This window comes from Oryctolagus cuniculus, chromosome 7 (assembly GCF_051225735.1).
Source record: "Oryctolagus cuniculus isolate XC-2025 breed Fujian yellow rabbit chromosome 7, ASM5122573v1, whole genome shotgun sequence".
Classification (NCBI taxonomy): domain Eukaryota; kingdom Metazoa; phylum Chordata; class Mammalia; order Lagomorpha; family Leporidae; genus Oryctolagus; species Oryctolagus cuniculus.
Window position 1 is genome coordinate 139,750,143 of NC_142873.1, and position 21,978 is coordinate 139,772,120.

The 21,978-nt window shown below is 57.5% G+C and overlaps 1 protein-coding gene across 7 annotated transcripts in view; it reads left to right on the forward strand.

Moving 5' to 3' along the window:
• The window catches only part of CSMD2 (CUB and Sushi multiple domains 2), a 624,779-nt gene that overhangs the window by 500,717 nt on the left and 102,084 nt on the right, over positions 1-21,978 (forward strand). For all 7 annotated transcript variants that reach the window (XM_051832052.3, XM_051832047.3, XM_051832045.3 and 4 more), the window contains 11 exons: positions 443-646; positions 1,074-1,198; positions 2,062-2,158; positions 3,193-3,297; positions 7,770-7,888; positions 8,391-8,460; positions 9,847-9,963; positions 12,743-12,952; positions 15,985-16,173; positions 19,171-19,348; positions 20,927-21,072. In XM_051832052.3, coding sequence (XP_051688012.3) covers positions 443-646; positions 1,074-1,198; positions 2,062-2,158; positions 3,193-3,297; positions 7,770-7,888; positions 8,391-8,460; positions 9,847-9,963; positions 12,743-12,952; positions 15,985-16,173; positions 19,171-19,348; positions 20,927-21,072 — 1,560 coding nt within the window. The remainder of the gene's footprint in view (positions 1-442; positions 647-1,073; positions 1,199-2,061; positions 2,159-3,192; positions 3,298-7,769; positions 7,889-8,390; positions 8,461-9,846; positions 9,964-12,742; positions 12,953-15,984; positions 16,174-19,170; positions 19,349-20,926; positions 21,073-21,978) is intronic.

Sequence of the window (21,978 nt, forward strand, 5' to 3'; positions counted from 1 at the left end):
CTTCCCTGTGGGGCACCATCTCTGAGCCTGGGTGACAGGGTCCCCTCAGCCACTGCAGGGGTCAGGGAGGGCACGGGAGATTCAGAGAGAGCAGAGCCCAGGACATGGTGTTAAGATCCACAGGGAGGAGAGGCCAGAGGCAGGGTGGAGGTGCTGGGAGCCGAGAAGAAAGCCCATCCTCCTGTTAGGGAATGGGGTCCCTGATGGACCAGGTGCGTCACACTACCACAGCAACCACTCCCTGGCTCCAGAAGCTGTGCATCCAAGCTGAGTTCCAGTACAGTGGGCCCCATCCAGAGAGCCCCGCCCCCTGCCCCAAGGGAAGTGCCCAGAGTCTCCCAGGCTCCCTGCAGACTGTCTTTGCTCCAGTCCCATCGTCTGCATCCCTGGGCCAGCTTCTAGAGGGATGCGGCCCACCCCTCAGTGCCCTTGTCCCCTGCAGCCGTGCCCCGGACCAGCGCCACACAGTGCAGCTCTGTGCCGGAACCCCGCTACGGCAAGAGGCTGGGCAGTGACTTCTCCGTGGGCGCCGTCGTCCGCTTCGAATGCAATTCCGGTTATGCCCTGCAGGGATCCCAAGAAATCGAGTGCCTCCCTGTGCCAGGGGCCTTGGCCCAGTGGAATGTCTCAGCACCCACGTGTGTGGGTGAGTACCGGGACAGCCAGGGCCAGGTGAGGGAAGGCAGTGAGTGGGGGCACTGACAGCCCCTTCTCCCTGGGGGAGGCGGCAGGCCCAGCAGATGCCTACAGGCGCATGGCAGCCCCTTGCCAGCTGTGGGGCATAGGCAGGCTGTCCCGTAGTCCTGAGGCTGGGTGTGAGAGCAGCAAGGAGGTGTAACTAGGGGGTATTGGGGCAGGCATGCCTGGGGCCTGGTCCCTGAGGCGGGGTATAGGGGGACCAGTCCTTGGTGGAAGCCAGAGCCAGAACAAAAAAGTGTTCCTGGGGACACGAAGAAGCAAACCAGCATGGAGAAGTCCCAGGCAGAGGCTGGGGGCCCTGAGGGAGGAGCCTGTGTGGGGAGCCCTGGGGTCCAGTGGGAGGAGCCTCTGATCATGGCTGCATCCCCTCCCAGTGCCGTGCGGAGGCAACCTCACAGAGCGCAGGGGCACCATCCTGTCCCCCGGCTTCCCGGAGCCCTACCTCAACAGCCTCAACTGTGTGTGGAAGATCATGGTCCCTGAAGGTGCTGGCATCCAGGTAGGGGCACGCGGGCACCTCAGGCTGGCAGGTGCTAGGCTAGGCCCTGCCCCTGTGGCCCGCACACAGGGGCACGGGGAGGGGCCAGGCAGCTTGGGAAGTAGGACAAGTGGGCACTGGCTGGGCCGCTGGGAAGGCAGAGAGAAGACAGTAGCCTGCACCTGGGATAGGAAGTGGGAGGACTCAGATGTTCTCCAAATGGCTGAGGGCTTTTCCTTAGGACTGAAGAGGGTAGAGAGGGAGACCGCAGATGAAGGCTTGGAGGAGAAGGAACAAAGTGCCCGGCACACCCAGCCAGAGCCCAGATGCTGAATGGGAGGCATGACCAGCACCCAGGGCCAAGGGCCAAGCGAAGGGGGCGCCAACTTGGGGCAGAGGCTTGGAGGAGGGGCGGGAGCCTGCAGGCCAGCAGAGGCAGCAGGCTGGGGCTGGGGCTGGGGCTGTGGCTGCGGCTGGGGCTGCACTGGCCTGGCTGGGGGTGGGCGGCTGGCTCCATGCTGCAAGACATCTCCTGCAACCAAGTCAGGAAAGGGAGGAGCCCACAGAATGTTCCAGAGAGGAGGGGGAAGTCAGACCACAGTAATCCCAGTGCCTGAGTTTAGCCATTTATTTCACACCTGGACAGAGCGCTCCTCAGAGGTAGGGACTACATCTTACATTGTCTAAGAGGCATAGCTCAGTGTCAGGCCGGAGTGGCTGCAGAGTAAAATTAAACTCACAGTGGGGATGGAAGGAGCGGGGGGAGGAGGAGGGAGGAGGAGGGAGGAGGAAAAAAACAGGGGAGAAGAGGGGATGGAGACAGGCAGAGAAAGGCCGGTGACTCGGGCTGCATAACCCACACTTCAGTCCTTCTGCCTTCCCAGATCCAAGTCATCAGTTTTGTCACAGAGCAGAACTGGGACTCCCTGGAAGTGTTTGATGGTGCGGACAACACGGTCACCATGCTGGGGAGTTTCTCAGGTAAGGCGGGGCTTCCAGGGCCGTCAGAGGTGGATATGAGCATCCTTATTATGATCAAGATAGAACTCATGTATCATGAAACTTGCTGTTGTAACGTACATATGCCATTGGTGGTTAGTACAGTCACAGGGTCCCACAAGTGTCACTGCTGTCTAATCCCAGGACATTTTGATCACCCCAAAAAAAACTAGGGACCCATTTGCACTCAGCTCCCATTCTCACCCCCCCACCCCCCACCCAGTCCTTGACAGCCACTCCTTTACCTTCTAGCCCCATGGGCTGGCCTGGCCTGGGCATTTGACGTGAAAGGATTCATACTTTATGTGGCCTTCTGTGTCTGCCTTCTTGCACTTGGCACGTGTTCAAGGTCGACCACTTTGTCAGGTGGACTAGCCCTTGTTTGGATGGGGACTCAGTATTTTGTTTATCCACTCAGTGTGTGGGCACATGGGTTGTTCCACTTTGGGCAGATTATGAACAATGCTGGCATGAACACTGAGAGGTTTTGTGGGGTGTACGCTGTCCGTTATCTTGGGTGTCCACCTAGGAAGGGGTCGCTGAGTCCTGCAGTAGCTGTGTTTAGCTGTCTGGGGCATGGCCAGTCTGCTTTCCAAAGTGGGCACAGCTCTGTCTGTTCCAGTGGGGGCTTCCCACAGAGTGTGGGGCCCAGAATCCTATGTTACCAAGACATCAGAAGTGGGATCCATGCTCCCCCCAAGTAATCTGTCTGTCATGCTGACTTGCCCAGATGACTGGACGTGTCAGGGCCATTTTGACGATGCCTTGGCAGGGCCACCGAGGAACTCCCCACCTGCGGATCTGCAGCTATGGCCCTGCTCATCCTGCAGGAAGTGGTTTGGAGTCCACCTTCCCTGAAACCCAGCGCTCTAAGGGGTGCTAATTTACTGTTCAGTGTCTTCAACCATGGGGCCCCCCTGGGGGTCTCAGTGGGAGGACATCGGCAAAAGCAGTAGGACTTCAGGGTTGGGGGCTGTGGGGAGACTCAGCCTAAATGACCCTGGTTTCTTTGCCAGGGACAACCGTGCCTGCCCTTCTGAACAGCACCTCCAACCAGCTCTACCTTCACTTCTACTCCGACATCAGCGTATCTGCGGCCGGCTTCCACCTGGAGTACAAAAGTGAGAATCCAGAGTCTTGGCTGTGTGGGGGGGGATCTGGGTGGGTACCCACAGCTGCTGGGTAGCCCCTGGGGCTGCATACTCTCCACCCCACATAAGCCTTGCACAGACCTGCACAGCCAAGACGCATGGCAGAGCCGAGCTTTGCCAAGTGGAACCTGTGTGTTTCCTGTGTATCCCCATCGGCACAGGGCAGGAGGCTGGGTCACAGACCAGGGCCCCAGGACATATCCTGGGATGTAAGTAAGTGGCAGGGTTTTCGTCTTCCGGTTCTGGAGATGGGTCTCTAACCCCTGGCTCTGTGATGCAGTTGTCTTTGAAAGTGCTCACCCCCCACCCCAGAAACTTCATTCCCTGTCTACCAGATCGCTCCCTTCCAGACTCAAACCCTTACACCCCGGCCTCCAGCATCCTTACGAGGTCATGGTTAAAGCTCTCAGCAAGAAACGCATGGTGGGCGTGCCTCCTGAGGAGCAAAGAACGAGGTTCTTGGGGAGACTGCTGGAGTCCTGGGACCCCCCCCCCCCCCCGTCCCTACTGGGCATAGGAGAGAGTAGGTAGGCAGCAGCATCTGTGACACCTTCGTGCAGCAAACACAGAGCATTTGCAACCTGCCAGGTGCTATGCTGGTTTTTGCTAGGATTGGGTAAGATCAGGATGGTTGGTATCCCCGGAGCCCACTGGAGAGAGGCAGACACGTGGACAGGGCAGTGCAGGGTAGCGCAGAAGATGCTCTCGTGGATGTCTCTAGAAGACGGAGCTGCGGCTCTACGGAGCCAGGTGGAGAAGTGAATGTGGAGGAGAAACTTGGAGTGCCTGCGAGTGGCGAGCCCTAATAGGTCCCTACAGAACCAAGATGAATAAGACACGGTCCCTGCCTTCAAAAGCACACAGCGTAGGGAGAGAGGTGGATCTGCAAACGGGCACTTCAGTGAAGCCAGATATGCTAGGGAGGTACAGAGCTAAACCCGGCCAGGCAGGCCTTGTGGAAGGGGAAGGCCTGAGTCAGGCTTGCAAAGAGCAGTCAGAAACGCAGGAAGGCAAAGAGCAGTCAGAAACGGAGGAAGGCATGGGCATGTGGGACAATATGGGCATATGTGACATGGGCATGTGGGACAACATGGCCTGTGCAGAGATAGCCCCAGGGGGTGGCTAGAAGCCTGGTGGGGTCAGCCCCAGATCCTACACAGGTGCCCACCTGGCTCACCCACGTAAGTGGACTTCATCTAGGTGGTTGGGCAAGGCTTACCTGGATCCTAGGATGCTCCTCTCTGAAAGAACTAAAAAACTTAGCTTGAAGCAAAGACCCAGAGGGGCGCTGGACAGGGCTGGGACCCCAGACCTTCCCCTCTGCAGACAGCCGAGGCGTCACTCACCTGGAGGAGGAGTAGCCAGGTTTCTTGAATAATTCACACTGTCCCTTTTACCCTCTTCTCTCTTCTCCCAAGTTGTGTGTCTTCATCTAGTATTTTGAGTCTGTAAGTGGTCCCTGGAGTCACCTTTGTTCTTTCTTCTTCAGAGATTCATTTCTTCCCTAAATCACTCACTCACTGTGCTTCGTGCCCAGCAAAACGCCCCTGTCTGTGTGCAAGGGAGCTGGCCGTTGTCTCAGGAGCAGATGCTGCTCATCGCTGTCCTCTCGTGCTGGGACCTGGGAGGGAAGACAGCCCCCATGGTCTTTGCAGACTGGAATTCCTGGGAGCCAGGCCCCTGCACTCGTAGTCTGTCTTGCAGCTAATCTGCCAAGGGGGTGAGGAAGATGAAGAATTAGCTGCTTCGGTAGAGGGCAGTGGCTTCGCGGAGTGCTGTAAAGTCACATCCACAGCCATGACTCACGCTTAATTTCCATTTAATTGAAATGGAAATGGAACAATATGCTTTCAAAAGTAATAAATTACATATGATAAAAAATCATTGTCCCTCTGTTGAAGCATGGCTTAAATAAAATCAGGCCGTGCGGTGTTAGAGAAATTGCAGTGGCCCTTCCGCCTCCCTCCTGCTTTGTTCTGGTTCTCTCTGCCCATCCCTCCCTTCCCAGTAAGAGGTCTCAAGTTCTGAAGCTGTGAGCAGCCCGTGGGGGCTGGGCCACATTCTTCTTGAAGCATGGGGAGGGACAGGGAGAAAGAGACAGGAGGCCCCTCAGGACGAGGCCCTGCAAATGCACTCTGGTGATCTTTCTGTCCTTGGCCTTGGCCTTTGTCTCAGCTGCTGGGATATTAGGACATGGGCCCCCAGATGGCCTGCATTTCCAAGCTTCCCCTTCACATGCAGGTCGGGAATTGCCTGCACTGGGAAGGGTGTGAGGGGGTTTTCTGGAGCGACTGCAATGCTCTGTAGTTTTGACAGGGGTTTGGGTGACACAGGTGCCAGCTTGTGTCAACACTCAGCACAGGTGCACGCTTCCAGTCATGACAGCGTAAACGCGGACAATTCGTGCGTTTCATTGTATGTAAGTTCCTCTCTGAAGAAACAGAAAGCCCAGGTAGTTATCAGAGCCTCCTGAATGGACGACCGCCCAGCTGCTGCATGGAAGAGGGGCTGGGGCTGGGAGCTGAGGCTCACGGGTCCTTCCTCACTCCTTTCCACAAGCACTCGGCTCCCTGCAGGTGCATGGGGTCCCAGGCAGCCTGGATCTCCGAAGGCAGCCACCCGGAGGGCGGAGTCTGAACTGACCCAGACTCCTTGGGCCATCCCCAAGTGCCTAGAGTGAGACCTGGCTACAGTTAGCTCCCTGCCCTCCTCTCCCTTCTGCTGTCCTTGCTCTTGGTGGGGAAGGCAGGGTACAGCCACACCTTGAGCCCTCCAGCCCTCGCCAAGTCCACTCCGACACACGGAGATTTACTTGGTGTCTTTTAAGGGCCTGCACCTGCAGATGCACTCCCTCGGGGCGTGGGAGAAGCACAGAGGCTGCCCGTCAGGAGATGCCACACTTCTACCTGCTGCCTGGGAGTCAGCCAGGACAGGGTTCAAAGCAGGGCGAGGACAATCTCAGGAGAGGAGGCGAGAGCCACAGTGGACAGGGGCGAGCATGAGCTCATGTGGCCTCAGCCCTTGTCCTCCTGTTGGGCAGAGCTGGGGTCAAATTAGGCGTGGTCTGAATCTTGGCTCTGTGGCTTACGTAGTTCTCAGGCTGGTCCTCCCCTATGGTATGGAGTGACATGGCCCGCGGCAAGGGGAGGAGGGTACGTGTGGCCCCACAGGCCCCATCCTGCTCATGGGACGTGCCAGGCATGTGCTGTGCCCGTGTGGAAGGCCTGAGCAGAAAGGAGGAGGAGGAGGAGGAGGAAGGCCGAGGTAGATGCCGAGGTAGATGCCGAGGAAATCGTGTGCGATGCTGGGTGTATAAGGAGAGCAGGGTCAGCACCGTTTGGAATGCAAAAACCAAGAAGAAGTAGGAGCCCACGGAGGTGAGGCTGGAAGGGCCCCTGCTAGGGTCGTGAAGGCTCTGGACGAGCAGGGTGGACTCCCTGTGATGGCCGAGTGGTGGCCTAGGGAGTGCTCTGGCGCAGGGGGACAGGCTCAGCAGGCCCAGCTGCCAGTGAGGGTGGGGTGGTTGGAGCAGCCCGGGGGGTGGGTAGGGAATGAGAGGGGGCAGTGCTGATCGTGGGAGGCAGAGCTCAAGGAGCCACTGGCTGCTCCCTGACCGGAGCTGGCCTGACCTTGAAAACACAGCAGGAGAAATTTGGCAAACTGCCTCGGGACCACTTGCACTGGCCTGTGGGCTCAGCCTGAGCCCCTGAGCATCGCTGAGGCACATCTGGGAGAGGTGCCCTCCTCCTGCCTCTCCCCCTGTGTCTTCACTCTTGGGATCTGTCCGCAGGGTGCAGGAGAGGGAGGGTGCTGGGAGGGGCTCATGGAGACAGTGCTGAGGTGTTTGGCCTGGGGCTGGGGTGCCTCCTGGCCCCGAGCTCAGCAGGTGGACCGGGCAGCCAGAGGCCCCTGGAGGACGCCTTCCTGCCCCAGGGATCTCGAGTCTGCAGAGCCTCGGTGCTGTCTGTGTGTGTGTGCATTAGTCCTTTCCTTCTTTACTATAATGGAGTGCCCGGGGCAGGCTGCTCACAAAGAAAAAGTCGTATGTTGTTCACAGTTTGGAAGGTTCAAGGGCATGACGCTAGCATCAGCCCAGCTCTAGTAAGGGTCCTCCTGGCTGTGTCATGTCAAGGTGACGCCAAGGGTGGAAGTGAGAGGGGCAGGGCGGGCTCAGGGTTTTAGAACAGTGACAGGAGAAACACCTTCATCTCTTTCCAGGGCACACCCCCAGCTGACCCAGGACCTCTCACTAGGCTCCGCCTCCCAGTGCCACCACCCTGGGGCCCACGGTCCCAACACACGGACCCCTGGGGGACAAACACAGCCAACCGTAGCAGTGTTGTGCCATGGGCAGCCCCAGCCCCGGGGCCGGGAGCTTCTCCCCACTGCCTCGGCCTCGGGGCATTGCCATTCTCCCTTCACTCTCTCTCTGCCTTGTCTAGCCGTGGGCCTGAGCAGCTGTCCAGAACCCGCTGTGCCCAGTAACGGGGTGAAGAGCGGCGAGCGCTACCTGGTGAATGACGTGGTCTCTTTCCAGTGCGAGCCGGGCTATGCCCTCCAGGTACCTCCCCCTCCAGACACCCCCAGGGCAGGAAGCAGGTGTCCCCTGGGATGCAGTTGGCCAGCCTTGCACCAGCAAATCCTCAAAGACCAGGGAACAGACCCCAGCCTTCCAGGGACCCACCATCCCCTCCTGGAGCTGTTCATGCAAAAGAGAAACTTGGCTGGCCTCGAAGAGTTGGCAGAAGCCCACCTCAGAAGGGCTCCTGCAGAGTTGGATGTGATTGGACCCTAGGAAAATTTAATTTTCTTTGAAGGTCATGAGGGAATTTCGTAATTAAAGAAATCTCACAAGGAAACCTTCAGTAATGAGAATTCCTTGGTAATGGTTGTGAGTGATTGTCCTGCCCAGCCCTCTCCCTCTGCTTTAGCTCCCAGTGTGTCCGGGTGCCTTTGTGTCTCTTGTTCCTCAACACGAAGTCCCGAGCAAGGCCCTGGTCCAGGCTGTATGTGGGGTTGTGCCGGTGGGCAGCTTAGCTCATCCCTGTTCCTGACGCCCCCAGGGCCACGCGCACATCTCCTGCATGCCGGGGACCGTTCGGCGCTGGAACTACCCTCCTCCGCTCTGCATTGGTAAGACAGCCGGGACCCGCATCCACTCAAACCCACGCCCCCAGGACTTTGAGCTCAGTAGCCTATGTGGAGTTCAAGTCCAAGTCGATCTGTTGCAAGTCAGTCCTTGGAGACCCCTGTTTTTGTTGTCACTCAAGGCTGTCGTGACTTGGAGACCTCTGCCCACAGGCTTGCCCAGTGGAAAACATCCTAGTGACTGTTCTGGTTCCAGATAATGCCCAGGTCCCAAGTGGGGTTACCAGGGACTTGGGGCTTCTGACTTTCTGTGAGACTGAAAAGATGCAGCAGCAACAGTAAAAGGCTGAGGGTTCTGGGTGAACTTGGCTTGGCTTTGTGTCCTAGCCTTGCTGAGCAGTGATGATGAGATCAGTGGAAACAGGAGAAGACTGGGCGTCCACTCCAGAAGCTTCTGGTCAGGTCAGGCAAGGAGGAAGCGAGCGTTGACTGAGTGTCTATTGCGTGCAAGGCTTGGTGCTCCTGCTTCCTCCCCGTGGCTCTGTGGAGGAGGAATCGGCATCCTCTATATACAAGTAGGAAGTTGAAGGTGTTCAGGGGTGGAAAAGAAAGTGGCAGAGTCACAAAAGGAAACCCAGGTGCTCAGATGCCCAGCAGGTAGGAAAGAGCCCCTCAGAGCAGGCCTGGGGTGGGAAGCGAAGTGATCTCCCCAGGGGCCAGGGCTCGGTCCTCTGCAGAGCAGGGCAGCAAGGTGACTGGGCTCCCCGCGGTGTCCTGTAGAGGCCCTGCCAAGCCATCGCATCGACAGTGGCTGCTGTCTGTTGAGGTTTGCTGGGTGTGGCAGCCCTGTCGCAAGTAACATGCAGTGCTTTCCTAGACGCACACACACAGACAGAAAGAGCCCCCATCTGCCGGTTCACTGCCCAGAGGTTGGCAAAGGCCAGGACTGAGCCAAGCCAAAGCCAGGAACCTGAAGCTCAATCCAGGTCTCCTGCATGGGTAGCAGGGGCTCAGCGACTTGAGCCGACATGCAGTAGGCGTGCAATGCCCACCACCTCCTTCTTTCACTGTTTGTCTCCATCTTGGAAGAGTGGCTCAGGCAGTGAGGCGAGGGAGACCTGAGGGACTGTGTGCCAAGTGCTAGGACCTGGAGCAGCCCCACCCCGCTTTTCCTGCAGGTCCTGGGGGCAGGGACTCGCGAGGGCCATCGTCAAGCCCGAGAGCCCCGCTCCCGGATCTGTGGTCTCCTAGCGCCCTTCCCTGAATGCACTCACTCGGCTTGATCTGGGTAGGCAAAGGTTTTGCAGGGTGAGCCCTCTGGATTCTGCAACAGCTTTGTGACTCAGGAAAGTCAAAACTCGCTGCTGTAAGGGAGCCTCGGACGACCGGCACGGCCCGGTCCTAACCCTCGGTCTCGCCTCCTTGTCACAGCGCAGTGTGGGGGAGCAGTGGAGGAGATGGAGGGGGTCATCCTGAGCCCTGGCTTCCCAGGCAACTACCCCAGTAACATGGACTGCTCTTGGAAGATCGCACTGCCCGTGGGCTTTGGTAAGTCTCAGCCTGCTCGGGGAGATGGGCGCTCATGCCACGCCCCAGGCTGCAGCAGCTGTGTACTGCTGTCCGCACCGTAACCCCGGCCAAGTCTGCAGGGATTCTCCTCTGTGTCCTCGCCCACTGCCCCCTGTGCCATCGTGAGACTCCGTGGAGAACTGCAGATGAAAGTATGGGGGAGGAGAGAAATCTTAGGGACTTCTGTTATTATCCCTCGAGCAGGGAACTAAAATCCAAGAATGTGGAATGAGGAGTTACTCAGGGATGGTTAAAAAAGAAAAGAAATAATAATCTATGTTACAGAGACCAAACCTCAAGTTTTGCTTTGAACTCCCCATCCGATTTATCATCCTAATTAAATTGAGCCAAGGTCAATATGAAATTGAGTTTGCATTCTTCATGCACACATTCCAGCTGGCTGGAGATGGAGAGGTGGTTTTGAAGGGGGCAGGAAGGAAAGGGAGGAAGTGTGCCAGGCACGGGGGATGGTCCAGTAGGGAGGGCACTGAGCCGGTACAAAATCTGATGGCTGGCGATGCACGTATTCCCTGGGAATGTAATGCAACCCCAGACATATCTGTTTGGAGGAGTAAAGGCTTTGCACTGGCATGGATCCAAAGGGCTGCACATGGAGACCACCCTGCCCATACCATGGAGCTTCTGCATGGGCCCTGGTCTCCCAGCCCGCATCCCAGGAGGCTGAGGCATGAAGAGGGCCCCTTTTGTCCTTTGCTCTACAGTGTGGAGTGGGAGTGTGTTTTCAGGTTCCAGAATGGAGAAGCAGCCTGACTGGGCTTCTCTAAATCTGGTTGGCAGGGCAGTGAAGGTTGGGGTCTTAACGACCAGGTCCCATCTGCCAAAGGACACCGGGCACACCGTGATGACAGCTTTGGCAGCCCTGGGAGACTCCAGATCCTGAGACACTGAAAAAGGGGGTGTCTGGGAGACCCTGTAGACCTGCATGCAGGCTGGGGGCAGTGGAGCCTCCAATGATGGAGGGCGAGGAGAAGGCCGTATCTTGAGGCCAGTGAGTTCAGAAGGGAGGGCTGCTCTGGGTAAGCCGTTGTGTTCAGCCACCAGCGCGCTGCATCTGTAAGTCCTGGGGCCTTAAGCAAGCTCTGGGGAAGGCACTACTGTGGGCTCCAGTCGCAGCTGCCAGAATCCCTTGACTTCAAGCGAGTGTTGGACCACTCACCAGGCCTAGAATTATAGCCCCTGGTTTCCTTGTGTAAAGGGCCCCTGCACTTACAAGCTGCTGCCACTAGGTGGAGGTCGCAGGCCAGTCCTTTTCACACATTTCACAAATTCAGCCTTCAGTAGCCTCTTGGATGGCCCTCAGGGCCGCAGGGATCCTAGTGTGGGGATGGAAAGCACAGGCTCCGTGGGTGATAGGTTGTAAAGAGGCTCACTGCAAAACTACCTGCCATCTGTAACAGGGTCTGCTAAGAGCGACTTGTACCATCAGACACTCACAAGATGGAGTTAAAACGAATGAGTGCTAGTTTTTGTATATTAATACAGTGCCACGCATGTACGTGTTTAAAACCCAGAAACCCCAGTACATATTTCAGAATCTACACCCAGGAGCTGGAAGGATGCTTTCCAGACTCATGCAAGGGATAGTGTCTGTGGAGGGACGCAGTGGGGTGGGACAGGGCAGGAGACAGAGGGTCGTCAGCCTTGTACAGCAGGTACAACAGAGACTGGTACAGACTGTGGTTAATGTTGCAGTGATCTTCACACCTATCACGCACGCAGCCTGCGCTTTCCAGTCCCACACTGGGATCCGTACTTAATCAGAGACCAAAAAAAAAAAAAAAAAGCCCACGCATGTGTTCATTCTGAACCAGATAGAAAGCAACAGATGAGCACATTTTAAGCATGACAGTTCCCCTGCGTGGGCACCCTGTGGATCCTCAGCGATCTCATGCTGGTCCCCGGCGTTGGAGAGTCCTCCCGTGGAGGCGGTCCCTCCTGATCTCATTCACACACTCCGAAGCCTCGCACGGCCGGAAGGCCTGGCAGGGGCCTGGGAGCTGCTGTGAGCAAGCGGGTGAAGATTTTTTTCTAGGTTTTTGCATAAACATCCTAGTGGTATTCCGTATGTTACTTTGCAGCCAATTTTCACAATTAATGTATTATAGGTATCTTCCCATGCTCAGTAAATGGATCTCTTGAATAACGTGTTCCACGTAGTCTAATTTAGAAAAATCTCATCAGTAAACACAGTATAATATTCCTACCTCCAAAGAGTACATTCATTTGTACTTTAAGGGTCTAATTGGATCCATGTAAGCTGTCAGGTTGCTAAGTCTAGATTAACCCACTGAGACCCTGGGAGCACCTGCCTGGGACTTGGAAGGGAGTAGTTGGGGTAATGCATGTGCTGCTAAGCCTTATGCTTCTGGGTTGCCTTAAGCAGCCTAGAAAATGTGACTGTTGGATGTATGTCTTCTGCCCTGGGGTGGGTGTTATTTTTAAGTAAAAAGTTTATTTAGGTGAAACTATCTTTCTACTGATATTAGATGAAGTCTAATCAGAGCAGGCGTTAACCCTGAGCTTTGTTCTCAAAACACAATGCACTCGGGGCGGAGTCTCTGAAATGACCAGTGGCTTTCCTTTCGAATGAATAATGGACTCTCCAGTCGTGCCTGAAGACAGGATCCAGAGCGGGGAGTGAGGAGCGGGGATGCAGGCTGTGGCGGGAGAGGCCAGGCCAGGCGGCGGAGCGGGGCTGGGCTGCTCTGGGCACTGGCTGCCTTTGTCTTGCTCCCAGGAGCTCACATCCAGTTCCTGAACTTCTCCACCGAGCCCAACCACGACTTCATCGAAATCCGCAATGGCCCGTACGAGACCAGCCGGATGATGGGCCGGTTCAGCGGCAGCGAGCTGCCCAGCGCGCTGCTCTCCACGTCCCACGAGACCACGGTGTACTTCCACAGCGACCACTCCCAGAACCGGCCGGGGTTCAAGCTGGAGTACCAGGGTAAGGACGGACGTGCTGCGGGCTCCTTCCCAGCCCGCCTTCACGTGGGCAGGGGAGGTGGCAGGGAGGGGGCGGCAGGCCCCATGGTGGCTGCATGCCATGCCCTTGACCGCTTGTGCTCCCTGCAGCCTCTTCCAGAGGGGCAGCCTCCAGGGCTCCACCCCGCGGCCAGCAGCTGTCCCCGGGCAAGCGGCCGGCCTGCCCTTCTCGCCACCTGTGCCATCAACCACTCCCCCCAGGTCCAGTGGTGGAATCTGTCCCTCTGGGTCCTCCCGTGGCAGCGTCAGGGGCTCTGTGAGAGTCTTGGGTGAGGCTCAGCCACCCTCACTGTGACTCTGCCTTGCCTGAGGGGAAACCCTTACAGGCCACTCCCCTCCCCCAACCCGGCCTCCACGTCCTCGTCTCCCTTGATGCACCCCTGGTGCTGCTGACTGATGAGCCCTCTGTGCTAAGCCCTTCCCAGATTGTCCCACTGCCTCTCCGTCTTGTTTGTAGACATCTTTTCTGATACTAAACACGTCCTTGTTAAAAAGGAGAGCACTGCAGATGGGTTCTGAGTGCATCGTGAGTCGGCTCGGGCTGTCGTAGCAGAACTCCACGGGCTGGGGAGCTGACAGCTGTGCTTCTCCCCGCCCTGGGAGCTGGGAAACCTGCGGTCAGGCAGGGTCCTTGCGGGGGGAGCAGCGCTTGGTTCACAGGTGGCCCCTTCTTGCTGTGTCCTCTCTGACGGAAGGAGTAGAGCAGCTCTCTCTGGCCTTTATTGTTATTATTATTATTATTATTAATTTGAAAGAGAGCGAGACAGAGGCAAAGAGAGAACTCCTGCCCACTGGCTCACTCCCTAAATGCCCCCACCAGCTGAGCCTGCGCCAGGCTGAAGCCAGGAGCTCTGTGTGGGGTTCGCACATGGGTGGCAGGGACCCAGGCACCTGAGCCATCACTGCAGCCCCCAGGGTGCACATGAGCAGGAAACGGCTCAGAAGCAGAGCCTGGACGCAAACCCAGGCACCCAGGATGGAACATGGGTGCCCCAAGTGGTGGCCCAGCCACTTCCCCCAGCACCCACACCCAGGCCTCTTGTTTAAGGAAGCCAGTGCCACCCACCCCTCAAGGGCCCCTCCTCTAGACACCTCCATGTGAACGAGGAGGCCGCAGTTACAGATTCTGATGGGACAGAAATGTTCAGGCCATAGTGACGTCACGGGAAGACAGAAGCCTGTGCGGAGATGCTGATTTTCAATGATGCAATATTTATTTTATTTGAAAGAGTTACAAAGAGGCAGAGAGGAGAGAGTGAGAAAGAGAGAGAGACAGACAGAGAGAGAGAGAGAGGTCTTCTATCCACTGGTTCACCCCCCAGCTGGCCACAACAGCCAGAGGTATGCCAATCCAAAGCCAGGAGCCTCTTCTGGGTCTCCCACGCGGGTGCAGGGGCCCAAGCACTTGAGCCATCTTCCACTGCTTTCCCAGGCCATAGCAGAGAGCTGGACCAGAAGTAGAGCAGCCGAGTCTCACAATGGTGCCCATATGGGATGCCGGCACTGCAGGCAGCAACTTTACCTGCTACACCACAGCGCCGGCCCCCCCACAGTGTTTTAAAGTGTGCACTGTGTTTGAAATCCTCTCCATGCCCACCGCAGCGTCTCCCTGTAGTACAAACCCACCTCATCCCCGCAGGAGTCTCCCTTTGGGAAAGTTAAGGAGCCGCTGTCCTCAGGGTCATTTCTGTCCCCATAGGCCCCGCCTTTCCCTTGGAACCCAGGCACCACCATCACTGACGTCACTGACACTGTCCCCTCTCTCTCAAAAGCCTGGCCCCTCTCCTTAAGGCCACACCTGGCTGTGGCAGGGGTCTGCCCGTGCTGCTGTGTACCACCCTGGGGCCACATGTTCCTGGGGAGGCGTCCTTTAAAGGCCCAGGCCGTCCTGTTGCAGCCATTCCTCGAGCAACAGGCTCCCTGCTTCCACTGGGGTGCCCACCACCCACAGCCCTAACCCCCGACAGAGCATGGCTCCCCTCGGGCCCTGTTCTTCAACACGCCCAGCCAGCTGGGTGACTTCAGAGTGACACCTGCTGGGTTCTTGCCATACAGCCTGCCCTGGGCCACAGCGAGTGGAAGCAGCCCAGCTGCCTAGAGATGCGATCGTGTCTTTTAGTGGTGTCACTGCCTCTGATAGAGGCATCCCCTGCTGGGGGCCGCCATGTGGTCTCAGCTACATCCATGGAGAACCCTTACGGTGGGAGTGTCCCAGCTCCTTCTGCTGCTGGTGTTCTGTGCCCGATGCCTGCCGTGAAGGCTGCTCCTTGTCCTGTGGGCCCCGCTCTGCAGCTCTGTTGGTGGCGTCCCCAATAGGGGTGGCCTCGGCCATTTCACATCCTGGCGTCTCCTTTTGAGTCAGGGCTGCACATTCTCATGGTAACAGATCTCGGGCTCCTCCGAGGGGCTGGCTGGAATGACAGGTGCACACCCCTGGTGGCCCAGCCGCCCCCTCTGACAACTGTCTCCTTGTCCCAGGTTCCCCTGCTTTCCTCCCTGAGAGCTTCTGAGTTCTCGGAGTCCAAAAGCCCTGTTCGCCCCACTGCTGCCTTTGCCTGTGGCCTTGGCCCTTGTTGTAAAGGTTAAATGCAGTGACCAACACGGAAGCCCCCAGGCCACTGCCTGGCCCCAGGAACTGCTCCGGAAGCAGCAGTGGAATCTCGGTGGCTTCCCGAAGCGGAGCCTCCTTTCCCCGTGGAAATGCCGATGGTGGGGCACCTCAACGGAGCCCTCCCCATGAGCAGCTGCCGTGCCAAGAGCTGTGCAAGTGTTGCCCTGCGTATCCCCACAATAACCACTTTATAAGTAAGGAAACGGGGGCACAGCAGTTGAATGACTCAGCCAGCGTCCACAGCTTTTAGTAAATGACCAAGGTCCTCCCGAGTCCAAGTCTCAGTGCTTCCCCACTGTGCCAAGTCTCCGCAGCTCCTGCATACTGGCTGCAGGAAGATACTAGGGGAGGATAAAGCCACATTTTCTCCTGTACTCTCCTAGCCTATGAGCTTCAGGAGTGTCCAGACCCAGAGCCCTTCGCCAATGGCATCGTGAGGGGAGCCGGCTACAACGTGGGACAGTCCGTGACCTTCGAGTGCCTCCCGGGATATCAGCTGATGGGCCACCCCGTCCTCACGTGTCAGCATGGCACCAACCGGAACTGGGACCATCCCCTGCCCAGGTGTGAAGGTATGTCCCTCGCTCACCCTTGGCCACTCTCCCTGGGTGGTCACACCGTGTACCTGCCTGCTCCGGGGGTTCTCCAGTAGGTCCCATTCTCACGTGAGGGTAACCCAGGCTGGCCGAGGAGGGCGTCCTGGTGACAGAGCACTGGGCCAGCACCGGCAAAGACCTAGAGGGGGTGTAAGCTGGGGGCCCACTGAGGTAGCCCTTGGGAAGACCCGCCTGGACAGGCTAGATGTCCCCAGTTGGAAGGGAAGGCTCTATGTGAGAGTGAAGGAGGCGAGTGCTGTGCTGAGTCCTGGGGAGGTTGAGAGAATCCTGGCACCTTCCCAAGGGAAGAGGAGAACGTAGCCTTTTCCTAACAACTTTCTTGCTCCTCTAGTCACTGTCCTGTGTCCCGCATGGGTCTGGAGCCAGCTGGTGGATTCCAGGGAGCTGTTGGCACTCTCTTGAGTTTTCTTCCTTAACCAGAACCTAGATGGAAGATGACACAGGGTCATGCCGCCTCTGCCCCGACCTGCACACCCCAGCCCCGTAGGCCCAGTGTTTTCCTAGAGGGGAGGCTGGGCAGGGCCAATACCCGAAAAGGGAGAGCTCAACCCTGGAATCAGATCACGGGCCTCCCCCTGCACATCCCTGAACGCCCTGAACAACTGGGACCTCTCTGACGGCTCCCTCACCCTGGGGAGCGCTCAGCAGGAACTCTCCGTGGGAAGGAAGCTCTGCGTGCAGCTCTGGTTCTGGTGCTGGTGCCGGTACTAGAGGTGAAACGTCCGCTGAGTTCCGGACTGCCAGAACCACCCTGTGCTTGCGCAGTGGATCGCTCCCGAGTTGCTGGTGGGTGGCGTGTCACGCCCTTCTCGCTCCTTGCGTGCCGTCTTCCGACACAGCTGTGAGAGAAGGGAGCAGTCTGCCCTCTTCCTTCTAGAGGCTTCTTCCCCTGGTTTCTTTGACACCAAAGTTGCTTCTCCAACCACCGTTCCGCCTCTGCCGCCTCTTGTGGTCATCTCATCCTTTGCCCCTTAAGTGTTGTTCTGGACTTTCTTCCCTTCTCTTCTTTGCTCTCACCCACTTCCACGTCCCCCAGATGCCATCTCGAGCTACAGTCCCTGGGCTGAGACTCCCCCTGCGTGAGGGGACTGCAGAAAGTTCAAAGTGCACGCAGTCAAGGGACCTTCTAAACGTTCTCAGAAAATACATCTCATGGAAACACCGGGCGTGCCTCTCAGAATCTCTTTCCGCCGAAGTCAGCTTACCTTTCAATGCCACTTTCCATGAACTTTTCCAAGTGCCCTCGTCTGTGCAACGCTTCCTAAATACTTCCACTCCCTTCAGAGGCGTCTAGCGTCCCCGCATATTCAGAACGGACCTTCTCATCCTGGCCTCCACTAAGCTGAAATGCCTGCCTAGTGATGAGGACTCCGGCCGCTCGCCCCTTCGTTTGCTCACTCCCACATTCACCAAGTGCTGCCTCTGCATCCTAAGTGTCTGGCGAGTGCATCCGCTTCTTTCTCTCCACTGCCTCTACCTGAACCCAGGCCACCAAGGGTCTGACTTATCTCTGCTGGCTTCCTCCGTGGGCCAGCTTCACCCAACCCAGTCTTAGGTTCCTCAGTGCTGGCTTCTCAATGCAGGGAGAGCAAGCCTTCAAAACTGCCGGTGTGGACTCCATTCCCTCACTCAGAGGTCAGCCTGGGCAGCTCCTTACTGCTTGGGGTAAATTCTAGAACCTGGGGCAGCACACTGTGGGTCTCAGGACCTGGTGCCTGCCTACCTCTCGTCTCCGCTCTCACGGAGCCTGTTCCCTACCTGAGCTGAGATGCCCTCCATTTCCCCAGTACACTGGGGCATCCTGCCTCTGGTTCTTGGCACCTGCTGCTCCTTCCTCTTATAAAAACCCACTCTGCCACCTTGCCACTTAGCCCTTGTCATCCCTCGGGGCTGCGTCTAGATGTGAGCGCTCCCAGGGACCCTTCCCTACACTCACACACAGAGGAGAACCCCTCCAGAAGCTCTGGGACATTGCGCACCCATGACCTGCCTCACCTTGCCTTTGCCTATTGCTGGGTGCATGGCTGGGTGGCAGTGAGCTGTGAGTGCCCTGGGACAAAACCAGAGCCTCCTGCTCCCCCCTGTCCCTCCAGGCCATGCCTGGCCCCATGTGGGTACTCGGCACATGTGTGTGTTGGGGGGGTCCATGGCACCACTCTCAGGAACCCTGTCCTCTGCACTTTGCATGGAGGCAGCTGGGGTTCTTTCTGCCCAGTCCCATCTGCCCGCCCTGGGTGTCTGCTTCACGCCCCGTCAGCCAAAGGCGCTCCTGACTCTGGACCAGGGAACTTGGTGGTTTTCTTGCCCAGCATCCCTGCTTATCCTCTCCCTGGTGACTGCGTCCCAACACTGTGGGGCATTCAAGGCCTCTGCATCCCCCCACCTAAAGCTCCATCAGAGTGAGCCCCAAAGTGGGTGTTGCTTTGGGAGAACAGGAAGATAAGGAGAGGCGGCCATGTCTATGTGGCAGGTGCAGGGCTGGGCATCCCGCGCCCGTCCCTCGCCTCACAGCCACCACGGTCCTCTCGGGCCCATTTTCCAGGCGAGGAAACAGAAACTCAGACTGAAGCACTTGTGGGCGTCCCCGGGTGAATAGACGGCTCTGCTCTAATTTGGCCCTGACTCTCGCCTCTCAGAAGCCTCAGCTCGAAGTCAAATCCACCCGGGAAAGAGCAGATCAAAGAGAAATTTTCCTTTCCCAAATCGCTTCCTGACCTCTGCTTGTTCCCATCCTGGAAGGCAGAGGGGAAAGCTTGAGCAGGGTGCTTCCTGCTTAGGTCTCTTCCATGCCAGAGAGAGAGGGAGGTGGAGGGAGGGGTAGGCCCACAGGGCACCTGACAGGTGGGGTCTCCCCACCTCCCCAGCAGGGTGCTTTGTGCTGGGAGCTGGGATTTCGTGGGAAAGTCCAGTGTGTTCTGGGTGCTCAACGCATGCTGTGCTGTCCCTCCACAGTTCCCTGCGGCGGGAACGTCACCTCCTTCAACGGCACTGTGTACTCCCCGGGGTACCCCCAGCCGTACGCCAGCTCCCAGGACTGCGTCTGGCTGATCACCGTGCCCATCGGTCATGGCGTCCGCCTCAACCTCAGCCTGCTGCAGACTGAGCCTTCCGGAGACTTCATCACCGTCTGGTAAGGCCAGGTGCCATGCGGCCAGCCCCTGCGAGAGGAGCATCTCGGGAGCTGTAAGCCGGGCTGCCCCTCCAAGCCAGAGCAGAACAGTTTCCGAGGGGGGCAGCCCCTGGGCTCCAAACAAACATTCACAGCCGGGACTCCTCACGGGGAGGGGCAGGGGAGGAGCGGCTCCCAGCTGGGCCACCTGCTGGGGCCAGGGAAAGCCCAGTGGGTGTGTGGATGGAGCGGGCATGGGTGTCTCCCATGGGTGTCTCCCCATGGTGCCTGTGCCCAGGAGAAGCTGCCCGGAATGATGGGGGCGGATTTGGTGGAACCTGGGGAAGGCCCATTGGTCATCTCATGCTGATGCAGCCTTGCCCGGCACAAGTCCCGTTCACCATGCAGAGGTGCTCTATATGCGCCGCCCAGCGTGGCAGCCACGAGCCACAGGCAGCGATGGCGCACTTGGTTGTAACCGGAGTGACTCGCGAGCTCATGGTTAAGCTTTACTTAAGTTTAATTCCCATGTGGCTGGTGGAGACTAAACTGGCCAGCCCACTGAGCAACAGTGATGTATCATGTGAGTTAACTTTATAGTGAGGATATGAAATATTGGCTGATAAGTGCAACTTCTTAGGTTTCTTCAAACCGCTAGATCTTTGAACATACATGTAATTTTTTTATTAAGATTTATTTATTTATTTGAAAGGCAGAGTTAGAGAGGGAGGGAGGGAGAGGTGGAGAGAGAGAGAGAGAGAGATCTTCCATCCACTGGTTCACTCCCCAGATGGCTGAAGCGTCCGGAGCTGGGCTAGACTGAAGCCAGGAGCCAGGAGCTTCTTCTGGGTGCAGAGGCCCAAGCACTTGGGCCACCTTCCACTGCTTTCCCAGGTGCATTAGCAGGGAGATGAATTGGAAGTGGAGCAGCTGGGGCTCAACTGGTGCACATACGGGATGCTGGCATTGCAGGCGGCCGTTTTACCCACTACACCACGGCACTGGCCCCTACAGATGTAATTTTTAAATGTGTTTGTGTGGAAGTGACTGCCGCTAAGGAATTATCAGGGGATAGTGGGGTTCTCCCCTAGAAATCCCCAGGGCTGAGTAACTGTAACGGGACTGCCCTGAGTTGATTTCTAGCTTGGATTCCAAGCAATGGCTACAGATGGTTGGGAGGCACTCAATGAGGTTCCAGGAAGCAGGTCATTTGCTCAGAAAGGCACCGTGGGTTTATATTGGGGGACAAGGAAATGGGGCTGCCGTGGAGAGCAGCAGAAGGGTCTCACAGCCATTCATGGCCCCGCCCTACCACTGCCTCAGACCACAGGCACCTGCGGCCCTGCCCACTGGCACCTGCCTTGTCCCAGGAGCCCCCTGGGAGGCAGGGCTGCTGGAGACCAGGTGAACAGGAATCAACCTTAGGTTCTCCAATTCTGCCAACTCTGCTGGGAAACTGAGTCAGGAGAGTTTGTAGAAAGGTGTTTGGAAATAGCATTGGGTGCAAAAGGAGTCGAGCTCTGTCGCAAGGCCACCGATGGATGGGGCGGGGGCTGGGCACAAGCAGCAACGTGCCACTACCTTCTGTCCTCCACATAGGGATGGGCCACAGCAGACAGCGCCCCAGCTCGGAGTCTTCACCAGGACCTTGGCCAAGAAAATGATGCACAGCTCATCCAACCAGGTCCTGCTCAAGTTCCGCCATGAAGCGGCCACGGGCGGGATCTTCGCCATCGCCTTCTCGGGTCAGTATGGGCACCCGGCCTGGAGGGAAGGGCTCGACCCTCAAGTGGAGCCTAGGCAGGACTCCTGGCTCCACCTCCCACAGGCTGTGTGACTTGGAGGCTCTCAGAGCCACCGTGTATCCCAGAGTTAGGAGAAGAGAACATGTGGGTCCATGTGAGCCCTCCCCACACAGGGCTCCAACAGTGCAAGCTCCCCTCAAGCTCCCTTCCTCCTCACGCAACTGGGGCCGGGGGGCACAGGAGGCTGACCCTTGGTGCCAAGCCCTGGCTTTCCTGGATCCAGGCTGTGCTGCCTACTTCCCTGTGTCCCAGCTTGTCCCTGCGCACCTTCCAGAGGGCTGTCCAGGGCCTTTGCTGACCTCACAAGGAGAGAGTTTTTTTGGTTTTGGATCTTTGCACAAGTGAAGGTGTGGTGATTTCCAGAAGGAAGAGCATGAACTACTCATGGTGGGTTTGCCTTTGTTGGAAGCCTGTCTGCTTCTTAGAGTCCAGAGTTCTGGACCGGGACATTTCCCTGTTTTCTATCATAGCAGATAGTATAGGAGGTTCTCTGCAGGAGTGTGCCCGTCCATGGGGTGACGTACGTGCTTTGCAGTGGACAGAGCCTTGTGTATATTTGGTGTGGCCGTCAAGAAAGCTGGATTATTTTCCAGCCTCCACCGCAGCCCAGGCCTGTATGACTTTGTGTGACCTTCTCCCACTCGAGCCCCTTGGCTCTTCATCTGTGGGGTGAAAGGCTTGGAGTTTTCAACCTCTCAGAGTACAGTGAGTTAGTGAGGTGCAAATCATCACCTCCATTTCACAGAGGAGGAAAGCGGGGCAGAGGAAGGTTCCGGAAGGTGACCTGAATGGTTGTGGATAGAATTAGGAAGCGCGCTCCACCCTCTCGGTTCTGCAGTGGCTGCT